The following is a 19,992-nucleotide window of genomic DNA, read 5'->3' as shown; positions in this document are numbered from 1 at the left end:
TTATCTATTTATTCATATGTATATATAGATATCACATGTTTGTATGTACATATGTGTGATGGTGTGTGTGTATGTGTGTGTGTGTGTATGTATATATATATATATAGAGAGAGAGAGAGAGAGAGAGAATTCCTGTCAGAAACCCATAATGTTCACACCATGAGCTTTGAGGAAGGCAGCAGTGAGCTTTAGTTCTATGCTAAGCACCATTCCAGCACTTCACACGATTACCTCCCAGAACCCCTACAGCAGTACCATGATCAGTACCATTATCACTCCTTTTCTATAGATGTGGGAACTCAGGTATAAGGAAGGTGAGGAACTTGTCCAAAGTCACACAGGTAGCAAAGAGAAGAGCCAGCAAAACTCACTCTCTTCAGCATGATTCAGATTTCTATTATCAAGAGTGCTTTCTCCAGCCTGCATGTGTCTATCCTTGGGGCATCCGCATTAGAATAGCAGGTTTTTACTGGCTTAAATGTTTTCCTGTGTTATCTTGCTCAATCCCCTCTAGAGCTCTGTGAGCAGGTTATTATAAAGGCTATTTGATAGACTCTGACTGGCTCTGGCACCCATACCTCCCTGACTAGAACATTCTATTCCTTACACCTCAGACCCTGAGATCACCTCTTAACACAGTCAATAGAGGGGCTGGCTAGTCCAGTCCAGCTGGCTCTCCCCAACACCCTTGGTCACAGATGACATGGCCACAAGAGAGAAATGATAAATTGGACTGCCTAACATTTTGTTGAAGCTTCTAATTCTAATCCTCAGGAGGTGAGAGGTCAGAGCCTCCCTCCCTCCTTGGACTTGGAACAAACACCCATTTAAATTCTTCCCTGAGGGGGGACAAGATAGCGGGGAAGTAGAAGGAGGCACCTTTGCAACCTGTACCCTAAAGTTAGCTGATTACCTACCAAAGAACTCTGATCACCCATAAAATCAGCCTGAGATCAGAATTATACACCTCCGGATCTCTACAGAGGCAGAAGATGCCAGTGGGCAGGTAAAGCGGTGTGGGACCGGCGGACTGATATCGGAAGATAAACAAAAGGGGGAGGGAGCCACCAGAGGCGACTGGTTGGATAGTAATACCCCCAATATGAGCGAGAGTGCCCTGCATCTGGGGACCAGCATTAACTTGGAGACTGGTTGAAAGCACTCCAGAAGAGCAAAGGATAGCGGGGCGGGGGGGGGGGGGGGGGGGGGGGGGATTGTGGGAATCAGGGTGGCTAGGGACAGGGGCTTAAGTCTCCCCTGGCGCTGAGCCAGAGAGAGTGCGGTGGAGAAACCAGGTCTTGGTCCCTAAGCTGCCAGCATGCCCGAGAACACATGGGGTCCGGCTCCTATGAGGGGATGGGAGCCACGCCAGATGGCAGAACGCGCGAGCCCTGCTATAGAGCCTGAGATGCGCGTGCCCCTGAGACAGGTACAAAGGCCCAGCTGGAGCTGTTTGATACACGCCATTGTTTCAGAGCCTAAGACGCATGCACTAAACTCTCCACACAGAGAGGTGCACAAAGGTCCAGCCTGGTGTTTTCAGACCTGCACCCTGTTCTCAGAGTCTGAGACCCGCGTGCGACCCACAGGCTCCCGTGAAAGAGGTGCACGCAAGCCGGGCGCTCTTAGACCCAGAAAGACCAGGCACTCCCAGCCCAGGCCAGCAGGAAAATCTTAGTGTGCGATTGCTGCTTAGAACCTCTCTGGTGGTCTGGAGCTGCCCAGACAGCCACAGGTGCCATGGCTTTGAGTACAAGCAAAAGATCCTGCATCCCCATGGACCGCGACTCGGACCTGCTCTGCCAGCAGCCAAGGGGGAACTTTTTTGGGCTCTGCATCCAGACTGAGGCTTCTTTCTGAGAGGGCGCAGTTTGTTTTCCTCTAAAACTACAAAAACCATCAAAAGCAGTCAAGGTGAGAAAAAAAAGTGAACAAACATAATAACCGCCAGAGAACAAAAGCCTGGAAAAAACCAGTTTCCTCAGAGACCACCCACTTGAGGGGGGCTGGAGGACTTAACTCAGGGAACATCTTGACTGAAACCCCATGTGGCAGTCCCCTCCCCCAGAAAACAAACCAAGAAAGGAAAAAAAAAAAAAAGGATGACAAGAGAACAGCCACCACTACTTCATAGGAAAACTTTTATTTTTCACTCATTCCCACTATTCTGGTTCTTTTTTTTTTATACATAGATAATTTTTTTAACCTATTTACCATCACAGTGAGCAGTCCACTACGTCAAATTCCATAATAACCTTCTAACCTGAAATTTTTGATACATACACCTATGTTTTTCTTTTACATTTCTAGTTTTTTAATTTCTTTTTTTATTTTAGTTTAGTTTAGTCTAGTTTATTCCTTTTTATTTTTATTTTCCAATATTCATATAGAGTTAAACTTCAAAGTAATCCCCTTTCCCCAATCAATACTACCCCTAGAGGTAAACCAATTTTTAATCCCCCTTTATCTTAGGAAAGTTGAGTATTTAACAAAGATATCAAGATACATCCAGCAAGAATCAAAACAAACTTCCTTGCCCACACTGAGAATTTATAACCACTCTTACAACTTTTTCTTCCACCACTATTTCTGTGTGTTTGTGTTTGTACTGATAGTATATAAACCTTACACTTGGGGTTCTTTTTGAACAGGTTCTTCCTTTATTTGCATATATATTTTTTTCTCTTGTCATATACTTTTATCAGTCTTTTTGTTTGTCTCTTTTTGTTTATCTACATCATAAATCTTACCTTGGGGCCCATTTGGGCTGAACCTTCTCTTTCATCTTCCCTTTCTTTCCTGTCTTTCTCTCTCTCTCTTTTTCTTTTTCTTTTCTTTTGTCTCTCGTTAGGGTGGGGAATCCTGATTGCTCAGAAGTGTTCCAGGGTGCACCTTGACTGCACCACAGTTGATACATCCAGCTACATCTGTTCAGTCATCTCTCACCAAAATGACTACGAGGATGAATGCCAAAAGAAGGAAAATATAGAGGATGGACCTTCTGCAACAGAGCTAATGGCTATCAACACAGACAATATGTCAGAAAGAGAATTCAGGCTAACAATTATCCAGGCAATAGCAACGTTGGAAAAAGCCATGGATGACCAAAGGGAATTGATTAGGGCCCAGCTGAAAGCGACCAGAGATGATGTTCACAATGTTAGGGCTGAGCTAAAAGCTACCAGGGCTGAGGTTCACAATGCTCTCAATGAGTTCCAAACTAACCTAAATTCTCTCAAAGCTAGAGTACCTTAGACAGAAGAAAGAATTAGTGATCTGGAAGACAAACAGATAGAAAGAAAGGATCAGGAGGAAGCCTGGAACAAACAGCTTAGAAACCACAAAAATAGAATCAGGGAAATAAATGATGCCATGAAATGTTCCAAAGTCAGAATTATTGGAATCCCTGACGGGGAGGAGAAAGAAAGAAGTCTAGAAGATATAGTGAAACAAGTACTTCATGAAAATTTTCCCAATCTCACGAATGGAACCAGCGTTCATGTACTAGAGGCTGAACGGTCTCCACCCAAGATTATACATTCCAAAAAACCATCAAGGCACCTTATAGTAAAATTGACGAATCATAACTGTAGGTATAATCTCTTGAAAGTCGCTAGGACAAAGAGGCTCCTTACTTACAGAGGAAAGCCCATTAGAATAAAATCAGACCTGTCCACAGAGACCTGGCAAGCCAGAAAGGGCTGGCAAGATATATTCAGGGCACTGAATGAGAAGGACATGCAGCCAAGAATACTTTATCCAGCAAGACTGACATTCAAAATGGATGGAGAGATAAGGAGTTTCCAAGACCGGAAACGCTTAAAAGACTATGCAACCACCAAGCCGACACTGCATGAAATAATAAGGGGGGTTCTATAAAAGAGGAAAGATCCTAAGAATAGCATTGAACAGAAATGTAGAGACAATCTACAGAAAGAAAGACTGCAAAGGTAAGACGATGTCAGTAAAAACGTATCTATCAATAATCACTCTCAATGTGATGGCATAAATGCGCCCATAAAATGGCAGGGGGGTGCAGATTGGATAAAACGACAGGACCCATCCATATTTTGTCTACAAGAGACCCATTTTGAAACTAAATATACACCCAGACTGAAAGTGAAGGGTTGGAGAAGCATCTTTCATGCCAATGGGCCTCAAAAGAAGGCTGGGGTAGTGATTCTCATATCAAATAAATTAGATTTTAAACTAAAGACTGTAGTCAGAAATACAGAAGGACACTACATAATCGTTAAAGAGACTATCCACCAAGATAATCTAACAATTGTAAATATCTATACCCCCAATATTGGAGCAGCCAATTGCATAAGAAAACTATTAATCAAGAAAAGTCATATCGATATGAATACACTAATCGTAGGAGATCTTAACATGCCTCTATCAGAAATAGACAGATCATCGAAGCAAAAAAATCAATAAAGAAACAAGAGCATTGAATGACACATTGGACCACATGGACCTCATAGATATATACAGAACATTCCTCCCTAAAACAACAGAATACTCATTCTTCTCAAGTGCACATGGAACCTTCTCCAGAATAGACCACATACTGGGTCACAAATCAGGACTCAACTGATACCAAAAGACTGAGATTATTCCATGTATATTCTCAGATCACAATGCTTTGAAACTGGAGCTCAATCACAAGGAAAAGTTCAGAAGGAACTCAAACACCTGGAAACTAAAGACCACCTTGCTTAAGAATGCTTGGATCAACCAGCAGATCAAAGAAGAACTTAACAATTCATGGAAACCAATGAGAATGAAGACACTTCGATCCAAAACCTATGGGATACAACAAAGGCAGTCCTAAGGGGGAAATACAGAGCCATCCAAGCCTCCCTCAAAAAAAATTGAAAAATCCAGAACACAGCAACTGTCTCTACACCTTAAAGAACTGGAGAGTCAACAACAAATCAAACCAACACCACACATTAGAAGGGAAACCATCAAGATTAGAACTGAGATCAATGAGGTAGAAACCAGAGATACAGTAGAACATATCAATGAAACTAGAAGCTGGTTTTTTGAAAGAATCAATAAGATAATAAGATTGATAAACCATTAGCCACAGTAATCCAAAAGAAAAGAGAGAAAGCCCAAATTTATAAAATTATGAATGAAAAGGGAGAGATCACAACTAACACCAAGGAAGTAGAAACAATCATCAGAAGTTATTATCAACAGTTACATGCCAATAATCTTAGCAGCCTAGATGAAATGGATTCATTACTGAAAAACTATAAACTCCCAAAATTGAACCAGGAAGAAACCGACAATCTGAATAGACCGATACTAGTAATTAGATTGAAGCAGTGATCAATAAACCTCCCAAAAAACAAGAGCCCAGGACCCGAAAGATTCCCTGGGGAATAATACCAAACATTCAAAAAAGAAATAACACCTATTCTCCTGAAGCTGTTCAAAAATTGAAGCAGAAGGAAAACTTTCAGACTATTTTTATGAAGCCAGCATTACCCTGATCCCCAAACCAGGCAAAGACCCCACCAAAAAGGAGAATTTCAGACCAATATCAATGATGAATATGGATGCTAAGATTCTCCATAAGATCCTAGCCAACAGGATCCATCAGCACATTAAAATGATTATTCACCATTACCAGGTGGGATTCATCCTTGAACTACAAGGATGGTTCAACATTCGCAAATCAAGGAATGTGATAGAACAAATTAATAAGAGAAGGAAGAAGAACCACATGGTCCTCTCAATTGATGCAGAAAAAGCATTTGACAAAATCCAGCATCCGTTCCTGATTAAAATGCTTCAAAGTATAGGGATAGAGGGAAAAATCCTGAACTTCATCAAATCTATCTATGAAAGACCCACAGCAAATATCATCTTCAAGGGGAAAAATCTTGCAGCCTTCCTGTTGAGATCAGGAACACGACAAGGGTGCTCACTGTCACCACTCTTGTTCAACATAGTATTAGAAGTCCCAGCAACAGCAATCAGACAACAAAGAGAACTAAAAGATATCCAAATTGAATACCTTGAATACAATGAAGAAGTCAAACTCTCACTCTTCACAGATGACATGATTCTTTATATAAAAAACCCGAAAAACTCCACCCCCAAACTACTAGAACTCATACAGCACTTCAGCAACGTGGCAAGATACAAAGTCAATGTACCGAAATCAGTGGCTTTCTTATAAACTAACAATGAAAATACAGAAAGGGAAATTATAGATTCAATTCCATTTACTATAGCACCAAGAACCATAAGATACCTAGGAATAAACCTAACCAAAGAGGTAGAGGATCTGTACTCAAGGAACTACAGAACACTCATGAAAGAAATTGAAGAAGACACAAAGAGATGGAAGACCATTCCATGCTCTTGGATCGGAAGAATAAACATTGTTAAAATGTCTATACTGCCTAAAGCCATCTATACCTTTAATGCCATTCCGATCAAAATTCCACCAGTATTCTTCAAAGAGCTGGAGCAAATAATCCAAAAATGTGTATGAAATCAGAAGAGACCCCGAATCACTAAGGAAATGTTGAAAAACAAAAATATAGCTGGGGGGCATCATGTTACCTGATTTCAAGCTTTACTACAAAGCTGTGATCAACAAGACAGCATGGTACTGGCATAAAAACAGACACATAGACCAGTGGAACAGAGAAGAGAGCCCAGATATGCACCCTCAACTCTATGGTCAAATAATCTTCGACAAAACAGGAAAAAATATACAGTGGAAAAAAGACAGTCGCTCCAATAAATATTGCTGGGAAACCTGGGCAACTACATGTAGAAGAATGAAACTCGACCATTCTCTTACACCGTACACAAAGATAAACTCAAAATGGATAAAAGACCTCAATGTGAGACAGGAATCCATCAGAATCCTAGAGGAGAACATAAGCAGTAACCTCTTCGATATCAGCCACAGCAACTTCTTTCAAGATATGTTTCCAAATGCAAAGGAAACAAAAGCGAAAATGAACCTTTGGGACTTCATCAAAATCAAAAGCTTCTGCTCAGCAAAGGAAACAGGCAACAAAACAAGGAGGCAACCCACAGAATAGGAGAAGATATTTGCGAATGACAGTACAGAAAAAAGGTTGATATCCAGGATCTATAAAGAACTCCTCAAACTCAACACACACAAAACAGATAATCATGTCAAAAAATGGGCAGAAGATACAAATGGCTATCAGACACATGAAAAATGTTCATCATCACTAGTCATCAGGGAGATTCAATTTAAAACCCACATTGAGATACCACCTTAAACAAGTTAGAATGGCCAAAATTAGCAACACAGGAATCAACGTGTGTTGGAGAGGATGTGGAGAAAGGGGAACCCTCTTACACTGTTGGTGGGAATGCAAGTTGGTGCAGCCACTTTGGAGAACAGTGTGGAGATTCCTCAAGAAATTAAAAATAGAACTTAAAAATAGAACAGTGACATGATTGTCTGTTTTGTGTGTGTTGACTTTGAGGAGTTCATTATAGATAGTGGATATCAACTTTTTGTCTGTACTGTCATTTGCAAATATCTTCTCCCATTCTGTGGGTTGCCTCTTTCTTTTCTTGTTGTTTTGCTTTTATATATTTTTTTTCTCTTCTCATTTACTTTTATCAGTCTTTTTGTTTGTATACTTCATAAATCTTAACTTGGGGCCCATTAGAGCTAGGCCTTCTCTTTTATTTTATCTTTCTTTTTTTTCCTCTCTCTCTCTCTCTCCCTCTTTCTCTCTCTCTCTCTCTCTCTCTCTCTCTATCTATCTCTTATTTTTCTTTTTTCTCTCTATCTTTTTTCTTTCATTTGGGTGGGGACTCTTGATTGCTCAGAAGCATTACAGGGTGCACTTTGACTGCACCACAGTTGATACATCCAGCTATAGGTTCAGCCATCACTCACCAAAATGACTAGGAGGAGGAATGCCCAAAGAAGAAAAATTCAGAGGCTGGGCCTTCCGCAACAGAGCTAATGGCTTTTGACATAGACAATATGTTGGAAAGGGAATTCAGGCTAACAATTATCCAGGCAATAGCTAGGTTGGCAAAAGCCATGGATGACAAAATGGAATTGATTAGGGCAGAACTGAAAGCCACCAGGGATGAGGTTCACAATGCTCCCAATGAGTTCCAATCTAATTTAAATTCTCTAAAATCTAGGGTAACTGAGACAGAAGATAGAATTAGTGATCTGGAGGACAAACAGATAGAGAGAAAGGATCAGGAGGAAGCCTGAAACCAACAGCTTAGAAGCCATAAAACAGAATCAGGGAAATAAATGATGCCATGAAATGTTCCATGTCAGAAATATTGGAATCCCTGAAGGGAGGAGAAAGAAAAAAATCTAGCAGATATAGTGGAACAAGTTCTACATGAAAATTTTCCCAATTTCACAAATGGAACCAGCATTCATGTACTAGAGGCTGAACGATCTCCACCCAAGATTATAGATTTTTGAAATTCCTCGAGACACCTGATAGTAAGAATGAGGAATTATAATTGTAGACAGGCTCTCTTGAAGGCAACTAGGACAAAGAAGCTCCTTACCTACTGAGGAAAGCTTATCAGAATAATGCCAGACCTGTCCACAGAGACCTGGCAAGCCAGAAATGGCTGGCAAGATATATTCAGGGCACTGAATGAGAAGAACATGCAGCCAAGAATACTTTATCCAACAAGACTGACATTCAAAATGGATGGAGAGATAAGGAGTTTCCAAGACTGGAAACGCTTAAAAGACTATGCAACCAAAAAAAAAAAAAAAAAAAAAAAAAAAAAAAAAAAAAAAAGACTATGCAACCACCAAGCCAACACTGCAGGAAATATTAAGGGGGGTTCTATAAAAGAGGAAAAATCCTAAGAATAGCATTGAACAGAAATATAGAGACAATCTACAGAAAGAAAGACTTCAAAGTTAACACGATGTCAATAAAAACGTTTCTATCAATAATCACACTCAATGCAAATGGGCTAAATGTGCCTATAAAATGACACATGGTTGCAGATTGGATAAAACGACAGGACCCATCCATATGTTGTCTACAAGAGACCCATTTCAAGGCTAAGGATACACCCAGACAGAATGTGAAGGGATGGAGAAGCATTTTTCATGCCAATGGGCCTCAAAAGAAGGCTGGGGTAACAATTCTCATATCAGAAAAATTAGATTTTAAATTAAAGACTGTAGTCAGAGATCCAAAAGGACACTACATCATTCTTAAAGGGACTATTCATCAAGAAGACCTAACAATTGTAAATATTTATACCCCAAATATGGGAGCAGTCAATTACTTAAGAAAACTATTAATCAAGATAAAGAGTCATATTGACATGAATACATTAATTGTAGGAGATCTCAACACGCCTCTCTCAGTAATAGACAGATCATCGAAGCAAAAAATCAATAAAGAAACAAGAGCATTGAATGACACATTGGACCACATGGACCTCATAGATATATATAGAACATTCCACCCTAAAACAACAGAATACTCATTCTTCTCAAGTGCACATGGAGCCTTCTCCAGAATAGACCACATACTGGGTCACAAATCAGGACTCAACTGATACCAAAAGACTGACATTACCCCCTGCGTATTCACAGATCACAATGCTTTGAAACTGGAGCTCAATCACAAGGAAAAGTTCAGAAGGAACTCAAACACCTGGAAGCTGAAGACCACCTTGCTTAAAAGAATGCTTGGATCAACCTAGATCGAAGAAGAACTTAAACAATTCATGGAAACCAATGAGAATACAAACACTTCAGTCCAACACCTATGGAATACAGCAAAGGCGATACAGAGCCATCCAAGCCTCCCTCAAAAAAATTGAAAAATCCAGAATACACCAGATGTGTCTACACCATAAAGAACTGGAAGATAAACAACAAATTAACCCAACTCCATACACAAGAAGGTAAATAATCAAGATTAGAGCACAGATCAATGAGATACAAACTAGAGATACAGTAGAGCATATCAATGAAACTAGAAGCTGGTTTTTTGAAAAAATCAATAAGACTGATAAACAATTGGCCACACTAATCCAAAAGAAAAGAGAGAAGACCCAAATTCATAAAATTATGAATGAAAACTGACAGATTACAACTAACACCAAGATAATGGAAACAATCATCAAAAGTTATAATCAATAGTTATATGTGGATAAATTAAGTAACCTCGATGAAATGGATGCATTCCTGGAAACTATAAACTCCCAAAATTGAACCAGGATTAAATTGACAATCTGAATAGATCGATATCTAGTAAAAATATTCAAGCAGTGATTAAAAGCCTCCCAAAAAAACAAGAGCCCAGGACGTGAGGGATTCCCTGGGGAATTCTACCAAACTTTCAAAGAAGAAATAACACCTATTCTCCTGAAGCTGTTTAAAAAAACAGAAGCAGAAGGAAAACTTCCAGACTCTTTCTATGAAGCCAGTATTAACCTGATCCCCAAACCAGGCAAAGACCTTACCAAAAAGGAGAATTTCAGACCAATATCCCTGATGAATATGGATGCTAAGATTTTCAACAAGATCCTAACAAACAGGATCCAATAGCACATTAAAAAGATTTTCCACCATGACCAAGTGGGATTCATCCCTGGGTTACAAGGATGGTTCAACATTCACAAATCAATCAATGTGATAGAACAAATCAATAAGAGAAGAGAGAATAACCACATGGTCCTCTTAATTGATGCAGAAAAAGTATTTGACAAAATCCAGCATCCATTCCTGATTAAAACGCTTCAAAGTATAGGGATAGAGGAAACATTCCTGAACTTCATCAAATCTATCTATGAAAGACCCAAAGCAAATATCATCCTCAATGGAAAAAAGCTCGCAGGCTTCCCATTGAGATCTGGAACACAAGGATACCCACTCTCACCACTCTTGTTCAACATAGATCAGATGTCCTAGCAACAGCAGTCAGACAACAAAGAGAAATAAAAGGTATCCAAATTGGCAATGAAGTCAAACTCTCTCTCTTTGCTGATGACATGCTACGTTATAAGGAAAACCCAAAAGACTCCACCCCCACACTACTAGAACTCATACAAAAATTCAATAATGTGGCAGAATACAAAGTCAATGTAAAGAAATCAGTTGTTTTCGTATATACTAACAGTAAAAATGCAGAAAGGGAAATTAGGGAATCAATTCTATTTACTATAGCACCAAGCACCATAAGATACCTGGAAATAAACCTAACCAGAGGTAAAGGATCTGTACTGGGGGAACTACAAAACACTCATGAAAGAAATTGAAGAAGACACAAAAAGATGGAAGACCATTCCATGATCTTGGATCGGAAGAATAAACATTGTTAAAATGTCTATACTGCCTAGAGCAAGCAATACTTTTAATGCCATTCCAATCAAAATTCCACCAGTATTTTTCAAAGAGCTGGAACAAATAATCCAAAAATTCATATGGAATCCGAAGAGAATCCCAATCACTAAGGAAATGTTGAAAAACAAAAATAAAACTCGGGGCATCACGTTACCTGATTTCAAGCTTTACTACAAAGCTGTGATCACCAAGACAGCATGGTACTTGCATAAAATCAGATAAATAGACCACTGGAACAGAATAGAGAGCCCAGATATAGACCCTCAACTCTATGGTCAAATAATCTTTGACAAAGCAGGGTCGGTTGGGGTAAATTGGAAGGGGAGGTGAACCATGAGAGACTATGGACTCTGAAAAACAATCTGAGGGGTTTGAAACTGCGGGGGGTGGGAGGTTGGGGGAACCAGGTGGTGGATATTAGAGAGGGGATGGATTGCATGGAGCACTGGGTGTGGTGCAAAAATAATGAATAGTGTTGTGCTGAAAATAAATTTAAAAAAAAAAAAGAAATCAATGAAATAGAAACCAAAAAAACAATAGAACAAATCAATGAAACTAGGAACTGGTTCTCTAAAGGAATTAATAAGATTGACAAACCCCTGGCCAGACTTATCAAAAAGAAAAGAGAAAGGACCCAAATAAATAAAAGCACTAATGAAAGAGAAGAGATCACAACCAACACCAAAGAAATACAAACAATCATAAGAACATACTATGAGCAACTCTACACCAACAAATTCTACAATCTGGAAGAAACAGGTACATTTCTAGAAACATAAAATGCCTCAATATTATCAAAGCCATCTATGAAAAACCCACTACAAATATCATTCTCAATGGAGACAAACTGAAAGCTTTTCCACTAAGGTCAGGAATACAGCAGGGATGTCCGTTATGACCAGTGCTATTCAACATAGTACTAGAAGTCTTAGCCTCAGCAATCAGACAACAAAAAGAAATTAAAGGCATCCAAATTGGCAAATAAGAAGTCAAACTATCACTCTTTGCAGATGATATGATACTGTATGTGGAAAACTCAAAAGGCTCCACTCCAAAACTGCTAGAACTTGTACAGGAATTCAGTAATGTGTCAGGATATAAAGTCAATGCACAGAAAAATGAAATTGGACTATTTCCTTACACCACACATGAAAATAGACTTAAAATGGATGAAGGACATCAATGTGAGAACGAAATCCAGCAAAACCCTTGAGGAGAACACAGTTGCTGTGTTCACACAGTTGCATTTCTTTACACTAACAAGAAGACAGAAAGAAGAGAATTTAAAGAGTCAATTCCACTAACAATTGCACCAAAAACCATAAGATACCTAGGAGTAAACCTAACCAAAGAGGCTAAGAATCTATACTCAGAAAACTATAAAGTACTCATGAAAGAAATTGAGGAAAACACAAAGAACTGGAAAAATGTTCCATGCTCCTGGATTGGAAGAATAAATATGGTGAAAATGTCTATTCTACCTAAAGCAAGCTACACATTTAATGCAATTCCTATCAAAATCTCATCCATTTTTTTTCAAAGAAATAGAACAATCCTAAAATTTATATGGAACCAGAAAAACCTCGAATAGCCAAAGGAATATTGAAAAAGAAAGCCAAAGTTGGTGGCATCACAATTCCAGACTTCAAGCTCTATTACAAAGCTGTCATCATCAAGACAGTATGGTACTGGCACAAAAACAGACACATAGATCAATGGAACAGAATAGAGAGCCCAGAAATAGACCCTCAACTCTATGGTCAACTAACCTTCAAGAAAGCAGGAAGGAATGTCCAATGGAAAAAAAGACAGCCTCTTCAACAAATGGTGCTGGGAAAATTGGACAGCCACTTGCAGAAAAATGAAATTGGACTATTTCCTTACACCACAAATGAAAATAGACTTAAAATGGATGAAGGACCTCAATGTGAGAATGAAATCCAGCAAAACCCTTGAGGAGAACACAGGCAGCAACCTCTTTGACCTCAACTGCAGCAACTTCTTCCTAGGGACATCGCCAAAGGCAATGGAAGCAAGGGCAAAAATGAACTATTGGGATTTCATCAAGATCAAAAGCTTTTGTACAGCAAAGGAAACAGTAAAAAAAAATAAATAAATAAATAAACTGACAGAATGGGAGAAGATGTTTGCAAATGACATATCAGATAAAGGGCTAATATCCAAAATCTATAAAGAGCTTAGCAAACTCAACACCCAAAGAACAAATAATCTAATCAAGAAATGGCAGAGGACATGAGCAGACATTTCTGCAAAAAGACATCTAGATGGCAAACAGACACATGAAAAAATGCTCCACAACACTCGGCATCAGGGAAATACAAATCAAAACCACAATGAGATACCATCTCTCACCAGTCAGAATGGCTAAAATTAACAAGTCAAGAAATGACAGATGCTGGCCAGGATGGGGAAAGAGGGGAACCCTCCTACACTGTTGGTGGGAATGCAAGCTGGTGCAACCACTCTGGAAAACAGTGTGGAGATTCCTCAAAAAACTGAAAATAGAGCTACCCTATGACCCAGCGATTGCACTACTGGGTATATATCCTAAAGATACAAACGTGGTGCTCCAAAGGGACATGTGCACCCAAATGTTTATAGCAGCAATGTCCACAATAGCCAAACTATGGAAAGAACCTAAATGTCCATCAACGGATGAATGGATAAAGAAGAGTTGGGGTATATATACAAAAGAATACTATGAAACCATCAAAAGGAATGAAATCTTGCCATTTGTGATGACGTGGATGGAACTAGAGTGCATTATGCTTAGCGAAATAAGTCAATCAGAGAAAGACAACTATCATATGATCTCGCTGTTATGAGGAAATGGAAATGCAATATTGGAGGCTTGGGGGGAAGGAAAAGAAAAAATAAAAGAAGATGGGATCAGGAGGGAGAAAGCCATAAAAGACAAAATCTCAAAAAACAGACTGAGGGTTCATTGGGGGAGGGGGGACAGGAGAGGGTGGTGGGGATATGGATATTGGGGAGGTTATGTGCTACGATTTGTGCTGTGAAATGTGTAAAGCTGGCGATTCACAGACCTGTACCCCCTGGGGACAAAAATACATTATATGTTTATTAAAAAATTTAAAAATTAAAAAAAATAGCCATTATCAAAAGACAAAACATAACAAGTATTAGTAAGGATGTGGAGAAAAAGAATCCTTGTACACCAATGGTAAGAATGTAAATTTATATAGTCACTATGCAAAACAGGATGGAGGTTCTTCAAAAAATTAAAATAAAATACCATATGATCCAACAATTCCTCACCTGGGTATTTATTGAGAGCTACTGAAATCAGGATCCCAAGGAATTCATTGCACTCCTATTGCTCATTTCAGCATTATTCACAGTAGCTAAGAAGGGGAAACAGCCTCAGTGTCCATCAATGGATGTAAATCTTTGAAACAAGTAATGGAATATATACAGACATGGTATGCTTTACAGCCTTAAAAAGGATAGAAATCCTGTCATTTGTGACCACAAGGATGAAACTTGAGGGCATTACTCTAAGCAAAATAAGCCAGTCACAGAAGAAACACTGCAATAGTCCACTTATATGAAATATTCAATATAGACACACTCAAAAGAACCGGAAAGCAAACAGTGTTTTCTGAAGCTGGTTAAGGAAGAAATGAGCAGTGATTGTTTGAAGGATATGGATTCTTTTTTATGAAAAGATGAAAAATTCTGGAGATGGTTGGTGGTGTTGTTTGCACACAATACGAATGTACTTAATGACACTGAACTGTACTGTTGAAAATGGTTTACAGGTGCCTGGGACACTCAGTGGGTTATGTGTCTGTCTTCAGCTCAGGTCATGATCCTGAGGTCCAGGGATCAAGCCCCTCATTTTTCTCCCTGATCAGCAGGCAGTCTGCTTCTCTCTCTCCCTCTGCCCTTGGTCATGCTCTCTCTCTCTCTCTCTCACTCTTTCTATATAAAGTAAATATATAAAATCTTAAAAATTTAAAAATAAAAATGGTTAAAATAGTAAGTTTTATATTATGTGTATTTCCCACAATAAAAAGAAGAAAAAAAACAAGGGAGAGAGACAGACTGCAAGCAAGCAAAATAATTACGTGCTGAGGACAGGGCTGGAGGCACTCTTTCCATTTGTGGTGCAGGATGGGATTTCAGAACTATATCAGCTTCTTTAAAGATAAACACTGATTTTTTTTAAGGTGATTTTGTACAAATTTCATCCAGCTCTTCAACATGTCAGAAATTGAGGGAAAAGTTATAATGGAGCACCCCTTCTATACTGTTTCCATCCTCTACCTCTGAATGTCTTTATAGAAAATGTTTCCCTTGGTGTGATTTTCTCAATGCCTACCATGTAGAAGCATTGCTCTTTGCTGTACATCTCCACAATTCTTTCCTGCAGGATAGAGAGAAAAGCTATATTCCCATGAACACATCATGAGGACCTATCATTGATATACACACACCAGAAGAAGTTGATGGATCTACGGCTCATAAATTACCCAAACTTCCATAGCTGAGAATTCTGCCATCTGAGTCTCCATTGTTAGCTGCTAATAAAAATGTCAGTCTCCCAGAGTTACATTTTATGTAGCCTTGAAAACTGGCATTTCCATTCTCAGGACAACTGTATACTTAGAACAGACACGTTTTCAGAGAGAAACCCATTCTCTGAACACTAACCTATGCCTAAATCTGCCTCCTATCCTGTGCCAGGCTCAACAATGTCAAAATGAACAGCAAAGCCCTGTAAGAAAGCTTTCCTACTTTTTTTACCAAAATTTCATACTAAACTATAGCCACAGACACGTGTTTCACCGAAGCTCAACTGGCCTCTAATGATGTTTGTGGGTGCCAAGGCGGAATAAGTGAAAAGCAGAGGCTGAGACTTCTACCAAAGGTTCCGACAGGACCAATTACTACTAATCCTCTGAGGACTTGAGAGGTCAGTGCATTACCAAAGTGCAGGCACTCTGCCAAGGTCTATTTAAATATTTGACTAGAATCAGTGAAGAAAGAATTAAAGGATATTTAACTAAAGGACAGAGGCAGAGTATATACCTACAAGCTTAAGATTCATATGTGAGACATTGCACCCAAGCTTATGGGGTTAAGAGGAGGAATGAAAAAGAATTCTCTCTACACTGCTCAAGGACTTTGGGAAATGTATTTTAAAGATGTGTCTACATTTTTATAGGAGGCCATGCGAGTGAGTAGAAATTAAATCCTAGAGTATTGAAGTTTCCTAAATAAAACAGCTCATTTCTGGGCAAGTTCAGAATGATAATGGAACCAAAGTAAACTAAAATGACCAGGACTCGGACAGTTGTCTGAGAGAGAATTCCAGTGATGCTCTTGTTAGTTGACAGAGTATACTTGCAGCTGTGGTGCTATGCCCTCAGGAGAAGAAAACATGACTGAGTGAAATCCAAAAACAGTGGAACCCACAACCAACTAGATCCAGGTCAGTAGTAACTTAATCTTTTTCCACAAATTTTAAGCAGATTTACTTAATTTATCCAAATTATTTTCACCAAATAGTTTTTGTAGCTAGATACTGTGAATTGAAGGTAATATTTTTCTCTAAAAATGAATTTGAACACAATGACATTAAAATAGCAGTAGAAAATGTGATCTGTAATTCCGCAACACAAAATGTTGTTGAGAACTACTAAGGTCATTTATCTAACACTGTGGTTAACATGTATGTAGAAGTGGATTGCCTCAGTACACTTCTACGTGTTTATTTGAAATTGTTTCCCCTTTTCACAACCTCCATGTTGCCACGCTGAAGTCAGAATTTGTGGATTAAACCTATGAAGGATAATGAAACACTTAGTTCCCACCTATAGTAGCAGCCATGGATAGAGAAGAAACAAAGAGACATAGCTTTCTGGAAAACAAAATATAGTTTCCTCACCTTTATTGAAGCTGAAAGGTCCTGATGCTGACTTCTGTGTCTGTAAAACTTTGAGGAAAAATATGTTGTTATATTCCTTACCAGGGATAGGGAAAGGAGAAAAAGAGGGGGAGAAGGAATAAAATGTCCTATGATCATTTGTAACAAAGACTCACTATGGAAAATCCATGCCTAGATCAATCAAACAAAGAATAAATTCTTGTATATATTCAATTCTTCCACTAATAAGCAATGAAGACTTCAAGTTCATTTTAATTGATTAAACTATGTCAAAGGAAAAACTTGTATTATCTTAGGTAACATTTCTCTCTCAACAATAGGAGATTCGAGGAAATATCATGACTCCTTTAATTCCATTTGTAAAATGTGACTAGGATTATAGATCTATTCGGGAGCAGTATTCTTTTTATTTAAAGACTAACTGATTAATTATTAGAGAGAGCACGCACAACAGATGGACAAGCAGAGGCAGAAGCAGAGGTAGAAGCAGACATCCCCTGAGCAGAGAGCCTGAACCGGGACTCAATCTCAGGATGCTGGAATCAGGGCCTCATCCAAAGGCAAACACTTTTCTGGCTGAGCCACCCAGGCACCCTTTTCTGGTGCTTGTAACATACTTCCACTATTCAACTTATATGAATAAGAGAAATTTAATATCTTACTGTTCTTTTTTACAAATATCTCCAAAGCAGTTGTGGTAAGTGGAAGCTGTGGCTTCCTCTTTAGTCAGACCTCCTGGGTCTTGATGGAAAATTTCAAGTTGAATGGATGGTGATGGAAGTGATGGAGGTGATGGAAGATTTCAGTGTTGAATTCAAAATTCTGTGATCTTTCCAGATTGACCGTAGACTTATAACCCAAGCTGACTCCATGGGAAGGATAAGCAATGTAACGGAATTCATTCTGCTGGGCCTGACTCCGAACCCAGAACTGAAGAAATTCTTATTTGCTGTGTTTTTAATCACCTACATGATCACAATGGCAGGTAACCTCCTCATCTCCATCACCATCTTCATCAGCCCAGCCCTGGGATCTCCCATGTACATTTTTCTGTCCTACTTGTCCATTTTAGATGCTTTCTACTCTTCTTCCATAGCACCCAAAATGATCTTTGACTTGATTTCTGACAAGAACACCATATCCTTCAATGGCTGCATGACTCAGCTCTTTGCTGAACATTTCTTTGCTGGAGCAGAGATCACCCTTTTAGCTGTCATGGCCTATGACCGCTATGTAGCCATCTGTAGGCCCTTGCATTACATGACCATCATGAGCCGACCTGTCTGTTCTTTCTTGGTGGGAATGGCTGTGATTTTAGGCTTTCTGCATGGAGGGATCCAGGTTCTGTTCATAGTCCAGTTGCCATTCTGTGGCCCCAATGCCATTGACCATTTTATGTGTGATTTAATACCTCTCCTGGAATTAGCCTGTACAGACACTCACACTTTGGGGCCCATGATTGCCGCTAACAGTGGGTCACAATGTCTGCTCATTTTTTCTATGCTGGTTGCTTCTTACATTGTCATCCTTTGCTCCCTGAGGACTAAAAGCTCTGAAGGGCGTCGCAAAGCCCTGTCTACTTGTGCTTCTCATGTCACTGTTGTCATCTTATTCTTTGTACCTTGTTTATTCATGTATCTGAGACCCATGACCTCCTTCCCCGCTGACAAAGCTGTGGCTGTGTTCTTTACCTTAGTAACTCCCATGTTAAACCCTTTAATTTACACCCTCCGAAATGCAGAAGTGAAAAATGTCATGAAGAAACTCTGGGGGCAAATAATGAAAATTGGTAATAATGAAACTTGGGATTAGAGTATTTAAATAAAAACATCTAGTGGAAATTTAGAGATTTATTATCCTTCCTAGTTGATTAGACATGAGACAGTCAATTATCCTGTCTGGATCACTTTTCTTCAGAAGCATATATTTTGTGGGCAGGATCAACACACCCATTAAGACAAAGTAAGCATGGTGCCTAGAGTCTACAATAATTCCAGGAGCCCTGGAAATGGTTAATTTCTTTTAAAGTAGGAGGAAAAAATGAAAGTAATCCAAATCCAATGTGCAGTATAATCATCTTTAGACCAATGCTTTTATAAAATGTAATTTTAATATTTTTAAGGGAGGAAAAGGGCTCATGAGGACAATATAGTAACGGGCCACAAAAATCATAATGTTCCACTGATTGTGGGTATGAAACAGGGAAACAGCAATATTCCTGAGCACTCTCCACAAGCTATACTTCAGCTAGAATGAAGTTTTATTTCAAAAGAATAAAAGTATATATGCAAAAACATAAAGAACACCAGGGAGTCTTCAAGAAGTACTTTCTTTATTTCTTTCTTTCTTTTTTTTTTTTTTGAGATTTTAAAAATAAAGACATTTTTTTCAGCATTTTTTTTAATTTTTTATTTTTCAACATAACAGTATTCATTATTCTTGCACCACACCCAGTGCTCCATGCAATCCATGCCCTCTCCCATATCCACCACCTGGATCCCCCAACCTCCCACCCCCCCCACCCCTTCAAAACCCTCAGATTGTTTTTCAGAGTCCATAGTCTCTCATGGTTCACCTCCCTTTCCAATTTCCCTCAACTCCCTTCTCCTCTCCATCTCCCCTTGTCTTCCATGCTATTTGTTATGCTCCACAAATAAGTGAAACCATATGACACTTGACTCTC

The 19,992-nt window shown here is 39.1% G+C and overlaps 1 protein-coding gene across 1 annotated transcript; it reads left to right on the top strand.

The window, feature by feature from the left end:
- Positions 1-18,179: 18,179 nt before the first annotated feature.
- LOC309840343 (olfactory receptor 4C45-like) lies at positions 18,180-19,121 on the top strand (the record flags this gene model as incomplete). The annotated part of the gene is made up of 1 exon (XM_082682403.1): positions 18,180-19,121. The coding sequence occupies one exon, from the start codon at positions 18,180-18,182 to the stop codon at positions 19,119-19,121; it is 942 nt and encodes a 313-aa protein (XP_082538529.1).
- Between the last annotated feature and the right edge of the window lie 871 nt (positions 19,122-19,992).

The sequence above is a fragment of the Mustela nivalis genome, assembly GCF_964662115.1.
Source record: "Mustela nivalis genome assembly, chromosome: 9".
Taxonomy (NCBI): domain Eukaryota; kingdom Metazoa; phylum Chordata; class Mammalia; order Carnivora; family Mustelidae; genus Mustela; species Mustela nivalis.
Note: the sequence above shows the minus strand (reverse complement) of the source record. Positions and strands in the feature narration are given on the sequence as shown.